General features: G+C 31.2%; 1 protein-coding gene across 1 annotated transcript in view; it reads right to left on the bottom strand.

The window, feature by feature from the left end:
* Positions 1–9,672, bottom strand: part of LOC117175236 — a 189,570-nt gene extending 179,898 nt beyond the window's left edge. Inside the window, exons 1-3 of the mRNA XM_033364909.1 lie at positions 9,557–9,672; positions 7,794–7,911; positions 7,524–7,592 (exon numbers count right to left, since the gene is read on the bottom strand). Of these exons, the coding sequence (XP_033220800.1) occupies positions 7,524–7,592; positions 7,794–7,911; positions 9,557–9,610 (241 nt within the window). The 5' untranslated portion in view covers positions 9,611–9,672. The remainder of the gene's footprint in view (positions 1–7,523; positions 7,593–7,793; positions 7,912–9,556) is intronic.
* Positions 9,673–15,328: the final 5,656 nt, after the last annotated feature.

The following is a 15,328-nucleotide window of genomic DNA, read 5'->3' as shown; positions in this document are numbered from 1 at the left end:
AGAGCTCCAAGGAGATTATGTTGAAAAATAAAAAAAAATTTACCCAAAAAAAATTGTTTGTATACTTCATTCTAAGGACTTATTGAACTACCCTCGTATAATATTAATCATGTTAATAATCGGCGATTCAGGCAGTTAGGTGCTCGGCCTTCACGTTATCGGTCTGGGGTTCGATCCCTGATTCGTAGTGTTTCATTTGAGCGAGGAATACGAGAAAGGAGCAACTACGAGAAAAGGTTCTCGTCTCTTTTTATGAAATCTCATCTCGTCTCATACAAGCGAGGTTCTCGAAATATCGTGTATTTCGATCAATTGCCTTATTTTACAATCATAAATAAACAAACGTCATATGTACTTCATAAAATATTAAGTTAGACATAGGAGATACAAAAAATATAGCATTCAGAGCAAAATATGTATTTCTATTAAGCTATATAATTTTTTTATTAATAATTAAGGTTCCTAAATATAATTTTTATTAATATAATCCTCTTTGTTTTTTATCTCGTTAGTTTATTTTTTGCATGGTTTTTGTGGTGATGTCTCATATCTGATGCATAAAGAAAATTATGTACTAATTCTGGATTCCTGAAGCTAAAAAGGCATTATTTATACTCCCTTTTTAATAATAATAATTATAATAATGTATAATAATTTATTAAGCAGCATATTTCAAAACTTGTTTTAAAAGAATAAAGAAATTACGCGTATATTAAAAACAATTTCCTTATTTGAGAATCGGATTTAAGGAAGATTTCTTTTATCTTTTGTGATATATTACTATTATTTCTTTCAAATATTTTTAATGTGTATACAAATTTATTTAACGGGGATTTTTAGGAATTTTAGATATTTCAAGAGATTTAGCGCTCTATTTTAGGATATTATAAAATACCACAAAGAATTTTTAAGAGCGTTAAAAAATTTCATATCAAGGAATTTCTAATGGTTTTAATTATTTTTAGGTATTATTACAAAAAATTGCATACAGTTCTGAAGAATTTTGGAAGATTTGGAAGGATTTTGTAGAACTTATACGGCTTTATGATATCTTAACAGATTCTAAGCAATTTTATTAAAAAAATAACATTCTTTTTGCAGAAATAAAAACTTAAAAGTGACTCTTTTAAATGTAGTTGAATTTCTTGAAGCTCAAATGAAATAATTTGTTTACTGATGACATTGTAAACCGGAAAAAGTGTACAAATGTTCGGAACTTCAGGTACATACCTTTCACGTCATATTCTTTTCCCTAAAAGACATTTTCTTGGAGAGGAATTCTTTGAACGAAAATTTTTTTTTGAGAACGTATATGGTATGTTGACATTTTTATCAGCTATTGTTTTTATTTGATAACCTTAAATAAATTTACGTGAATAGCGTTTCCGCTGATAGTTGGGGCGAGGAACGAGATAAAGCGAGATCAGATGAGACGATAAAGACAAAAGAGAGAATGATATTCTCAGTTTTTGAGAATACTTCTCGATCGACTGAAATAAGCAAGAGAAATGAGCATCTCGTATCGTTATGCAAAACTTTGTGGATATATTTTTCAAAAATACAAACAGATATTTGAAATATTCTTCAAATTTTCCATATGAATCATATTGAATATAATTTTTCCAAAAACATTAGCAAAAGAGTGGAAATACCTTATTTCGAAAACTGAAATACTATTTGAAAAATGATTCTTGAAGATTTTCATTTATTATTGATTCATTATTAAAAATTGAAAAAAGCTTGAGATTTCAGAAAAATCGCAAATTCCTAAAATTTCTTTGAGAGAAGATAGTTATGTACAATAATAAATTGTTCGAAAAATCATGTTCATTAACTTGCATTAATCATTGTCTCACTAAAGTTAAAAGCAGACAAATAGTAAACATTCTAGAATACTGCTGTTCAACAGAAAACCCTAGTAAGTCATATTTGCCGTAGAGACTATTTTCCGATACATGCGCATGAGAAAATAACCTCAATGCAAAACTCAATTGCTAGGTTTTTCCCTTAGGAAGCAAAATACCCCACAATTATCTAGCGTTACTGAAGGGACAGTTAGTAAAAACAGTTTAAATAGTGTTTTGGTAATTTGAATTCATTATTACCTTACTCTAATTCAAAAATGGACAAAAAGTGGTAAAATTTAGAGAAAAAAACGCAAATTTCTAACTCTATTATAAGAGAAAATTTCTATAGACAATAATAAATTGTTTGAACAATTGAATTACATTTCAAATTATCGGTAGAAAGTAAAATATAAGTATTAGATTTATCTCACAATTAAAAATAGTTTTAACCAGCGATTGGAACCATATAGGTTGTCCTCGGGAATTCTTAAGTGTGTGGATACGAACCATTCAAATTCTTAAGGGTCGCAAGATCAAATTTTCAATGACGATGTTTTTCTGAGGCTCTGTAAACCTACTTATTGGGGTGAATTTCAAGAAGTAATTTTTGCATCTTTGTTCTACGGTGAATTGTGACGAGAATAATCTGATATTCAACTCGATACAGATAATATGGAAGATTCGATAGAAAATTTCTAAAAACATATTTTTTAATTTAAAATACGTGTTAAACTTCAGATAGTTGTTGCGGGACCTTTAAATATAATTAGAAAAAAAAACGAATATATTTTTTCGAGGATTCAAACAATTGGGGGGGGGGGGGTGTATGCATGGAAATAAAAAAATTCCACTAGGTTTTTGAATCAACCTATCCATTATCCTTTGTTACAACAGAGTGTGATCGCGCAATTTTGGTATAAAAGATAAGGTATTTTTTCATATTTATCTGCAGATCTGCCGCTGAGATAATTGTGCCATCCAGGTGGAAATTAATGACACAGAGGAAGTCCTTTTCGTGGATAAGGTCGGTCTAGAGCAGATAAATAGCACAGAATCGCCCTCGGCAACTACTACGGCAAAGGGGGAATATAATATTAGGAAGGAGAGAGAGCGAGAGCAAGAGCGAGAGAGAGATCAAATCTTCGTCTACCAACTCACAGGAAAAGTCATAAAGGCGAAAAAAAGAAAAGGTCATGGAATGGAAATGTAATGTCACATTCTCGTAATCCTAATTTCTCCATCGGAATGAAAATCAATGATTAGGGGAAGCCACCCTACACTAGATAGGACAAAATTTAACAACATTTAACTGTATCAGTTACCAAAAATGAAGAAAGATTTTGATTGTCAAATAAAGCTTACCTATTCAATTGAACGATCTTATGAAAAGAAAGATCACGAAATTAATTGATTAGCTGCACTGAACATTTTCATTACACTCAGCCAATGGTACAATTTTTAACTCTTCTATCAATCAATAGATAATTGCTTCTGGTATTGCTCTTGAGCATTATATAATACCTCAATTCTCGATAATTATAATAATTTTTCATTAGTATACTTACAATTAAAATCAGTTTATTGACTAAATAATAGTTGAGATTATCATTATTTCACAAAAATCATTTAACCTCATTTTGCCATTTAAGCTCAATGTGATGTCAGAAAAGTGTACAATTCTTTAATACCTTAGTCCTATAAATGATACCTTTTCATAGTAACTCCTGAACACAAGTAAAATTTCTGGGCTTTTTAATAACTACAAGTTTACACTATCGTTTTCCCTTTTATTTGCAAAAACTTAAATTAAAAAACTTCACGAATAAAAAAAAAATTAATAAACACAACTTTCAACTTAAACATCTGCGAGACAGTCGTAGATCTATCAATTATGACAGCCAAATTTTCCATTATCTACTGTTGGTTATTTGCTGTTATAAAATGTAATGTTAAACAAAAGGTTCTTAAATATTCATAAATAACGAAGAAAGACTGCTTTGTATCAATGAATATTGTTCAATAAAATTCAAGTTTTTAATCGTATGTATAAAACTTATACTGGAATGTTTCATTTCGGTAGAAAGTATGAATAATGAAGAGAAGAAGTTTTGTTCAGGTTAAAAATTAATTGCTTGCTCTTACACAATAACTAATTATAATATCTAAATAAAAATATAGTATCTTATTAGAAATATATTTACAACCTAATGGGCGATTTAAAAATTACCTGACGCTATTTTGAAAACTTTGTACCCCTTTGCTTCTTTTTAAACATTTTTTCTCCGATTTCATTTAATAAATGCCTACAATAAAATACAAAATATATACAAGCATAATATTTTAAAGATTTCACTGACCAAAATCCTCTCAAAACATGAGTAATAAGTTAATTTTTTAAGGAAAGCAATTGAATAATAGGAAAATAAATTATTTTGAATAAAATTAAGGTACGCAGTCAGCTGTTAACTGATTTTTATTTGCTTGAACAATTTTACTTTCTTTAAATATTTGTTTTTTTCTGGTAAGTCGCAAAATGAACCTATTTTCTAGACGTTATGAATTCTTTAATCAATTATCACAATATATAGTTTGTTTCAATAATTTGACAATTATATTTATATTATATCTAGATAAATTAAATTCTCTCAATAATTTCATTTGAATATACTTATGCCATGACATTTACCTGAAAAAACAAGCATTTAAAAAAATAAAATTTTTTTTAATAATTGAAGATTAGTTAAAAATGACAAGGTATTTTTACGTTACCGATTAATAATGGCAGTTTAAAAAAAAGTTCAAAAAGATAGAACAAGCTGCAATATTATGTAAAAGTCAAATTTGTTACTTATGGATTTTCCTTTGAGGATCCACGAGAGGAGCTTAAACTCATTCACACTCAACATTTATGATGTATTCTTATTTTCTGACGAATTCTGAAGAATAAACTGAAAAACGTAACTGCTTGTTACTTATTATCGCGTTATTAAAAGCTGACTTTTTCTCATGATATAATAAATCAACGGGAAACTTCAGGGTTTTTGTGCGACCACTTAATTTTAACATGTTTCGCTCAAATTTCGAGGACATATGGTACCCTAAGGTAATATATTGAATTTAATATGAAACGATTAAAACTTAAAATGAAAATATATTGCATTTAAAAAAATGGTTAAATTTTCAACTAAAAGAGAACATTTTCCAATCAAATAGTTGAATTTCTTCAAAGATATAAAGATGTCCGTTGCAGAGGAAGATACATTTTCAATCAAGAGAGACAAATTTTTGATAAAGAAAGACAAATTTTCAACACAACAGTTGATATTTAAAAAAATATGTCTTTTGAAACAGTCTAATTGCTCGAATTCTTAAACAACAAAATTTAAACTTCAACCAAAAACAGTTTCATCTGAAGCAACTAGTTAAATTTTCAAGACCAGAAGACGAATTTTCTAGATTTTTAACAAAATAATTAGAGACTCAACAAGATAGTAGAATTTTCAACTAATAGAATTAAATTTTTAACAAATTCTAAACAAACAAAATATTTTTATTTTAAATAAAAAACAGTTGAATTCAACTGAAAAGACGAATTTTCAACAAAATAGTTCAATCATCGACCAATACAGATTAATTTTCAACAAAACAGTTGAATTTTTAAGCCAAAAAACAATTTTCTTTAGAAGGGTTGAATTTTTAACCCGAAAATATAAAAATATAAATCATTTCAAAAAGTTACTAGGTGTAAAACAAAAAGTTCTATCTTATTTTTCTATGTGTAGCAGAATTAAAGAAGAATGTAGCAGCTAGTCTTTTGAACACATACTTGCGCCTTTTTTTAATTGAATTATTTAAAAAATATGTTTTTGAAATGCCGATGGAAATTTCGTCCGCTGAAAGATTGCCATTTGTTGAGGAATTAAATTACTTTCACTATTCTTTCATGGGTTCCTTAGATTTTTGGAGAATATATTTGACATGTTTTTATAAGAAGTTTCATTTAATACATGGACAATACATTGTTTGCAGGTTCAGCTTGGGTCTTAACATGGAAATAATGAGAAAGTTAATGCATTTTATCAACACAATCAAATAAAGTTATCGGCAGTTTTTTTGTATATGATAGATGGTAGCAATGACTGTCTCAATTGCATATTAAACTCGAAACACTTTGGAGGTCGTATGATTTTTACAATCTATTGTAAAATAATCACTGAATAATTAAATAAATTTTTTGCATTTATTGTTTTCGCTTCAAATGTGAATATTTACTTCGTTCCTGTAAAGTACCATCTGAATAAAAATGCAACTTAAAAAAAGTATACAATATAGGATAAATGGCTAACATAATTCATCTGTTGGTACTGCTTTCTTTCGAATGGATGTTCCAGCTTTAAATTGGTATATAGTACTTTCTCCACTTGTTCATCATTTATACATTCTATGACTTTTGAAAGTTTTTCTATCCACCTCATACTGGTTTTTTATATTTAAATTTTTAGGTAAATAAACTTAATTTTTAATTAAAAAAGACTTTTCAACCAAATAGTTAAATCTGCAATCATATAGTATCATTCGTAACCAAAAGAGATAAATTCTAACCCAAAAATGTAATAGTAGACTTTTTAATAAGATAGAATTAAATTTTAACGAAAAAATGGTGGATTTTCTTTTTGAGTTCTCTAATCCGGTTCGTATTTAAGTGAAAAATGATAAAACGCAAAAGTTTCTTGAAAACTGGAAAAAAAGGAATTCAATAAAAAAGGGGAAAATAAGGGACTACATATCTTACTTCAATTATAATTTTTTTATTCCTAAATAAATTTCTTTGACATTTCCAAATATTGGTGTATGATTTTTCAGGGCCATGTCATATATACCAATGTAAATCCAGGTTGAATATTGTAGTAGAAATATTCAATTTCATAGCTGACAGTTTTTGAAATTGAGAGCGAAATCCCGTCTTGACGATACGTATGATGCAATTTCTCTTGCAGTTTGAAATGGAGTTTAAATCGAGTTGACTTCCATGCAGGAACCAATCAAAAAACCTTCATCTTTACTAATATTTTCCTTTTATCAGTAAACTCTAGAGATCTTTTCCAGGATTCCCATTTAACTAAACTCAACTTTAAGTGTGAATGTATTTAATATTAAATATTAAAATATTAAAAATATTAAATTATTAACTATGAAGAACTACAAATACTATCTTCGAAATTGTCATAATAATTTTTGTAAAATGTTTTCCCATATTATAAATTATTCCTAAATGTCTTTTGTTACATTAGATTTGAATAGATGTAGGATTTTCTCTGTTATAATTAATTTCAAAATATAAACAGTTTTGAAAAATCCATAGAGAAAAATCTGGGTACAGTAGAAATCTCCATAAAGAGAGTCTTGCTGTAATGGGAAAGTGGAGCGATCTATTGTAGGAACTTCTTACTATATCGGGCTAATTCAATTTTCATCAATTAATTAGTCGAGTCGACTTTAATTTATTTAAATATAATCTTCAATTTTTAATTACGTAACAATTAAAAATATTTTTAAAAAATGAGGACGAATATACTAAAATTATATTATCTTTTCCCGGTAAGGTAGGAAATCACGTAGGAATTTAATCGGCATATAGTAAAGAATGATCATAAATGGTTATAAAATCTGACTTACATTGCTGATCTTCACTACCTTCTGAGTTCAGCTCAGTTCCATTCTCGTTGATATTTTCTTTGCACCAACCTATGAAGATAAGTAGATAATTTAATTAAAGTATTGAATTTTGATTTCATAATTATCTGTTTTTTTAAGGCCGGAAAAAGTTATGAAATAAGAATACTAATAATATATTTGTTAAATTTCTTTATATTTCTATCATAATCTAGGTATTTATATAAAGAAATAAAAAATATAAAAACTTTATGTCTGTAAACATTTGTATACCCCTTTCAAAGAATCTTCTTATTCCTGAGGTTTCTTTTTTTTTCTTCCTTTTCCAAGTTTCGTCGATTTTTTTTAAAGTCCCCCCGTCTTCCTTAACGTCTAAAATAGATGAAGAATCCTAAAACACATAAGAAAGTTTGAATTTATGTTTTACATTTCAAAAGTATCCTATTATCAAGACACATCGAAAAAGGACTCTTGAGTTATTGTAATTTATAGCATTTTATCACGTAGCCGACTGAATCACATTATAGTGGGAATACGAAAGACACTTTCACTCTCTTATTAATCATGTCATCGCGGTAATTCGACGTTTGAAGTAAATACTTTAGAATTGTATATTAACGCGAACGTTAAACATCCAGTCATTGGCAAGACCCAAGTGAACGCCAAATGGTAGATTTATATAATAAAAATAAAACATCAACCTTCCCAAATATTTCCCAAACCAAATTTTTAGTGACTTTCAACACAGATAAACACATTGAAACCTATTTTGAAGTATTATGAATAATGAATGGGAGAATAAAAATACTATTTTTTACTGTCAAAACTAAACAAAAAAATCACCATAGATTTCTTACGTGATGATGTAAAAAACCGGTCTCAAATTTCTGTAAACAAGTAAAGAAATGAATAATTATTAATCAGTACGATGGGATCCTATATTCAAAATTAACTTTTTTTTGAAAATCATGAAACTAACGTTTAAAACCCTATTTTAATATTTTTTGGCTAGGCGATTACGCAGAGTGTTGACAATACGAAGGTTGACTGGTGATCGCCTTACATAAATAGCCAATCAGAGAGGTACAAAAATGCAATTTTGATAACAAACATTTGAAAGTTCAATTTGACAGCATTTTTTATATGAATTTCGGTTTATAGTTAGGATTTCAGAAATAATATAAAATTCTAATGATAATAATGCTAATCTTTGAAATTTTCGCGACTTTCAAAACATATCGACATGGAGAAGATCAGTCTTTAGACTTGTTGATCACTAGGTAAGCTAAAATGTCGCACTGGCAAATTACTGGACGTAGAACCAAGCTACGTAAGTTGGAGACTGACCGTTTTACATTAATAATGATAAATTATTTAAAGTTTGACATTTGACGACAAAATTCAAATTTGAAATAAAATTAAGAAAATATAAAAATTTATTCGATTACCGTATCCTCCCACATTTCCACTTTTTTAAGATTTCAGAGAGGAGAAGCGTAATTTTAATCTTAAGCCCCTGGAGCTTACTGAGTATAAACTAAAAACGAAGAAACTTGCCGGCCGGCTTCTACCTCTCTCAATTTCAAACCTCTCTTTCGCGTATTACAATCATGAATTATTTTTAGGCATCGGTTTATATCACACGCGCATTTTAAGAGCTCTCCATTTTCAGAATTTACTTTGAAAATAAGTATTCCCTTGCAATTGTATATTTAGTGAACTGGGTTCCATCGTACATAGTGACACTGTCAACATTTCCCTAGTATTCAGAGTATGCTGTCTCCCAACTATAATTTTAATAATTTCGCGTCAAAATTTTTATTGTAATCGTTTTCGAACTTGCGTAGAGAGAAAATTTATAATGTTTATCTTATGAATTGAATATACAGAAATGATGAAGTTTCATGAAAAAACCTACAATCCGAAACCACAAGCACAATTCAAAAACACAGTCTATCTACTCTTGTTTCAAACCAATTCATTAGTTTAATTACAAATTGTATAACGTAATAGTTATAGATTATTAACAGCCTTACCTGCCTGCATTTGACAGCACTGTCAGACACAGAACTTGTCATTTTTACTACCATTCAAATATTTCAGAAAAAATTTTTCACATGGTAGGCAGACGATAAATTTAAGTTTTTAGTAAATGATTCCGAGCAATTCTCAGCAAGGACTGAGGAAACGGAAAGAAACATAACTTATCCGCTTCGGTTCAGTTCGATGATGCTAGATGGCCAAGCTATTTGCAGGTCACTTAAACGCCTGGCACGAGCGCGTGTAACTAGTGAATGTTGGCTAACATCCAAATAGTGTACTCGAGTTAACATAAATTTTTTACTGGTGACAGATCCATAATATCTTCACATTACATTCTTACCACAATTCATCTCCCGGAATTGTTATAATTATTTATATAATCATTAAAGATATATTCCGAAAAGGATCCTTCATGCACCTATATTTAAAAGGGGTTTTTACGCTATTTAATATTAGTATTTTAATTAAAATTCAATATATTGGTCAATAACAACCCGTTTTCCTTTCATGTTCACCTCTACCAAACAATATTTGTACCTTACTTGTGCACCACCCCTCTCCTCTACCCTCATACCTATCTTTCTTTCACGCTTTCATCTTGCCCCTACTTACCATTCCCTTTCCTAATACCAATCCACGCCTTTACCCCTCCAATCCTTAGCCTTCCGCTCTTTAAATGAACCAGTAAAATCTAACTGGTTAACATAGCCAGATGTGTGTCACTGGCAATCAGTGTCAGTCGTATGTGTTGACATCCGTCGGCTGATTACATGTAACACTTATCATTAACCATTTTTATGCTAACCTTTGCATTATCTGTCGAAAACAGTACAATAATAAATGAGAAAAGGCCCGTCATTCCGTCAACTCGACGTTCAATCAAACCCAAGTGGCGAAAGGGCTCCCCGGTTTTAAGCGAAAGATATTTCATTCACTGCTTATTGCAACCGTTCCCGAAATATTTCTAGTACAAATACTAGTACAAATACTAGTACACAATATAGTTTGTTTTCAACAGTTCTGTACAACACGTGAACTCTTAAATTGTAAATACGCGACCAGCAACATTCGCAGACGAAAGGAGTGGAGATGGATGACTTAGCCGCGTAAAGCTTTTAGTTGAATATACCGAGTGGATAGACAGCCGCACAGTGCGGCGAATTAGAAGATTGGGGTTCAAAATGATCCAGAGCCTACAATTTTCATCCGATTCCATCTTTTTTTTAAATTAAAGCTAACTAAATTCTGAAGAGGTCTGTCGAGGGCGATTTTACTAAACAGGCTCTGTTTGTTATTCACGTTGCAAAATGCTAAAAAACCATAATTTTTCATATTTGAGCTGCCTGTTCTGTATCATTCATTGATTTTGCCTCAAAAAGGTGAAAACTAATAGGTTTATAATCGATTAACGAATTCTTATAATTTCGATGAAGTCCGTGCAATCTGTTCAACTGTTATAAACAAATTTGTGAACAAAATCGATTATTGCTGTACATTGAAGCCTGGAAGTTTTTTTCATCACGTTTTTCCCCGCGAAATCGAGTAAAATTAATGTGCCGTTGAAATCAAACAATAAAATATAATTTTTTTGATTGTTCGAAACAAATTTCATAAACAAATTTAATAAATAAGCGCAGCTGTATATATAAAATGCATTTTTTCTTCGCGATCGTTAGGTACCAGAAAAAAAGTTTTCTTCAGGTACCAGCAATAAATTTCTCTGGCGGTACCGCTGAAAACTAAATTTTTAGCAAACCGAAGGAACTGTCAGACATGTCAGAGAAAAGTTATGTGATTTAAGGGGAATTTCGTTATACGGTTTCAACCCCGTATCCCTTTCCAAAGTGTCGTTGGGGCGGAAAGGGACACCTGTATCTGGTCACATAAATAATGTTAGTCAAATCCCTTCCCCTTTTCAAGGTCTCGTGGAGGCGGGAAGGCACCTCTTTGACCGGTCACAGAAATAATGTTGGTCAGAACCCTCCCTCCTTACAGACCTTAGACTGATCACAAAAATAATTTTGGTCAAACACCTTTTTAAGATCTCAAGGGGGTGGTAAGGCACTCCTTTGACGATTCAAAGAAATAATGTTGGTTACACCCCTCCCCGTTTCCTAGCTATCGTGGAGCGGGAAGGCATCATTTTGTCCAGTCACTGAAATAAGGTTGATCAAACCCCTTCTCCTTCCCGACGTCTCGTGGGGGCGAGAAGGCACCCCTATGACCCGTCAGAGAAATAATATTGGTCAACCTCCATCCCCTTTCCAACGTCTCGTAGAGCGGGAAGGCAACCCTTTGACCGGTCACAGAAAAAATGTTGGTGACACCCCTCCCCCTTTCCAAATTCTCGTGGAGGTGGGAAGGCACCACTTTCACCAGTCACAAAAATAATCTTGGTCCAACCTCTTCCCCTTTCCAACGTTTTGTTGGGGCAGGAAGGCACCCCTTTGACTGATCATAGGAATAATATTAGTCGAACCCCTTCCCATTTCCAAAGTTTCGTGGGGGCTGAAGGAACCCCTTTGACTGGTTACAAAAATAATTTTGGTTAAGCCCTTATCCCTTTCCAACGTCTCGTGGGGGCGGGAAGGAATACCTTTCCGGCTGTTTTCAGAAATAATGTAAAAGGCAGCCCTGTGACTGGTCGCAGAAATAATGTTATGTACAATAATTATAACAATGTAATTATATAATAAAAATGTAATAAAGAATGTGATAAAAATGTAATATTGTACAAATATGTTATGTTATAATGTCCTGGCACAGAAGTTTATTGCAGGTACCGACAGAGAAGTTTGTTGCCGGTACCAGCAGGGCATGCACTGCATTGAATGTATCATTTGGCTTTAATGGTATATTCAGTAACGCTGATTCAGTTTAGTCGCTTACTGTTTGACTAATTTAAATTCGAGAAATCACTGGTGAACCAGAGATAAATCAAAATAATAATTCAGCCAGTGACAATTTCACTGGTTTAGATTAAGAGATTCCATTTCACTATTCCACTATCTCATAGAAAATATAAATATGTTATTCTCAGCGCAAACGAGTTTTTCACTTTATAAATATTTTCCGGGAATGCTCTAAGATCAATAAGTTTTAATGAAAAAAATGAGCCCATTAATTTAAATGATTTGTATCTCATGAGTGATAATCTGCAGAAAGACGTGCGGATCCGTGCAGATATTTTGGTGAGGCGCCGGTCGGTGCCTGATCGGGAAAAATGTGGCCCCGATCAAAAGTCACTAATTTTGTGATGTATGACATTCTACCTTGACCATATAAATATCTGAAGGATCTTTTAAACATATTCCAAAAACAATTACAAATTATTAGATCTTTTAAAAATACATATTGTTGTTAAATTTATAATTTTTATAATTTCTTCATACAATTTAAGCCGAACTGCTGAACAGTTTGCAATATTTTTTGAAATTTTTTATACTTATCGTATATTTTCTCGAAAAATATCAGTTGCAGAGTATAAATATATTCAACATAAAATGTGTCTTATTTGAAGATCTACAAGTTTTATTTTAAAAGATTTGGTAAATTTTTATTACTGACTGAAATAAATGGAAAAACATGGAATTTTTATAGTTTTGGGGGTTTTGACCTTGAAAATCAAATTTTCTCGTATTTTTACTATTTTATTCATGATCAGTGCGTCAAAATACATAGGTATATGAAGTTTCGAATTAATCGGAGGTAAGCGCTTTTCGGAAGTTGATCCTTGCCTTCATTGCGGACATAAAATCCCTACTAACAATCCTGTGCTTTCGAACTCGCAATGTACTTTTTGCTTTTGGCATTTTAAGTTCGATGTAAGCAAAAAAATATCACGAGAACTGCAGTAAACTTAACAGAATCTTTTCTAGCCTAACTCGATCCGACATAGTTCGACGCGAACCACACTTTCTGCTCCTTTGCGGCCACATGTGGAAAATCCGATCGGCCGCAGATCGGAACTTGGGAATAAGTTGGGCAATATCTGCACGGGGATTTCCGACCAAGGACTTCTCCATGGGAATACGAAGCTCTGAACATGTAATTAATTATCAGCAATTAATCATCAATATGAATGGTTGCATTAAAAGTGGATATCTAATTTTGTTTATAATTTTTTGACACACATATCCGGGAGAAAATTGGCTGATAAAATGTGGCTTAAAAAGCCTTGGTGTATTAAAATTATTTTTCTACTTTGTTAAAGAGTACTGTTGCTAAGTCCACAACTAACTGTAATCCCTGATGCCTTTCCAGATAGTAACTGTCTTGCAGTAATTTAGCCTTTAATACCCTTTAGAGACCGCGGCGTGCGCAACTTCGAGACTCTTTTTCGAGGCAGCAACATTCGAGCGCAAGAAAGTCTTCAACAGTTAGCCAGTTTATACTGAGAAATTTATATGGCGGCCCCAAAGCAATTGCAACCACCCTGCTGCCACTCGCGAGCTATTCCATTGCAATGGATGTTGCGTTAATTGGACCACCTTGGCATCTCTTACTGTGATTGAAGCTCTCTGGATGGACAATTTCGTCTTTTTAATGAAGGTAATTTCTTACATGCAGTATATAATGATACCAAATCTTATAACTTCAGGAAAATCCAATAACGCTTTCGGTAAATATTTTGTTATTTTGTGAATTTTCTATAAAATAGCTTCTATTGGCCAACAGAAACATAAGTATTGTTTAAAAAATTGAAATGATTGATACACAAAACTTTAAATATACAATTCTTCTGTTATATAGATCATAACATGTTTTCATTATATCTATGGTGAACATAAGTCGTGCACATAGGCTGCCTGGTTTACAGTTTTGACGCTGACCAGATGGTCCGGCCTGAGCCTGGTCAAAAGTGTAACTTTTTTATCAGCTCCAGGCCAGACCGTATGATCAGCCGCTAGATAATTTCTAGTTAGTGACTAGCTAAAGGCTACACGCATTTTGTTTTGAGATTACTTGAATTACTTCAGATTACTTGAATGAAATTAAATTTTATGTTTATGTGGTAGAATAATGTTTCATTTATCAGACTGTCAACTTTTTGTGCCATAAGTATGTTAAATAATGTTGCAAACATTATATTCCGACCATTCAGTCTCCAATCATTTTAATATCAAAGCTGCTTTCTTTCTACACAATTTTTCTTTTGTAACATACATTTTCAAGATTTGTGTTCTTAGCATCATTTTTTTAATTAAATAAATTTATTCAGTGCAAAGAAGAACTACACGGTCTACTTTTAACTACTTCATTTTAAAAATGGTAACTTTCTCATTTTGAACATTTGAAATACAACAGTTCGATGCTGTGTATGAGCATATAGAATAGTCTTATACATGGCGCAGTCAGCAAATAGACTCATATTGAATAGAAGTGTCGAGTTTCAAATTTTCGTCTTTGTGAACTAAAGAATTTGAAGTTCAAGAACTTATTTAAAATTATGCAAACCTTAAATAATGAAACGCTGACAAATTTAAGGTAATCCTTCACAATCTTAAAACAACTATAAATTTAAACCTGTTCATTTTGAAACACTTTAACTCAGGAAATTGTAAATTGAGTCTTTTTAAATTGTAAAGTCTCAAATTGTCGCATTCCAAATTGCATTATTAAAAAAAAAGAAACAATTATACAAATTTAAAACTTTCATGATTCAACTATATACCCGGTTTTTGAGAAACATTGTTAGCTAAAAAAAATTAAATTTGAATGAAATCGTGAAAGAAAGATACACCTAATCATGCATATCAGTTTTT

The sequence above is a fragment of the Belonocnema kinseyi genome, chromosome 6 (assembly GCF_010883055.1).
Source record: "Belonocnema kinseyi isolate 2016_QV_RU_SX_M_011 chromosome 6, B_treatae_v1, whole genome shotgun sequence".
In the NCBI taxonomy this organism is placed as follows: Eukaryota; Metazoa; Arthropoda; class Insecta; order Hymenoptera; family Cynipidae; genus Belonocnema; species Belonocnema kinseyi.
The sequence above is the reverse complement of the archived record's forward strand: the minus strand, read 5'-3'. Positions and strand labels throughout refer to the sequence as shown.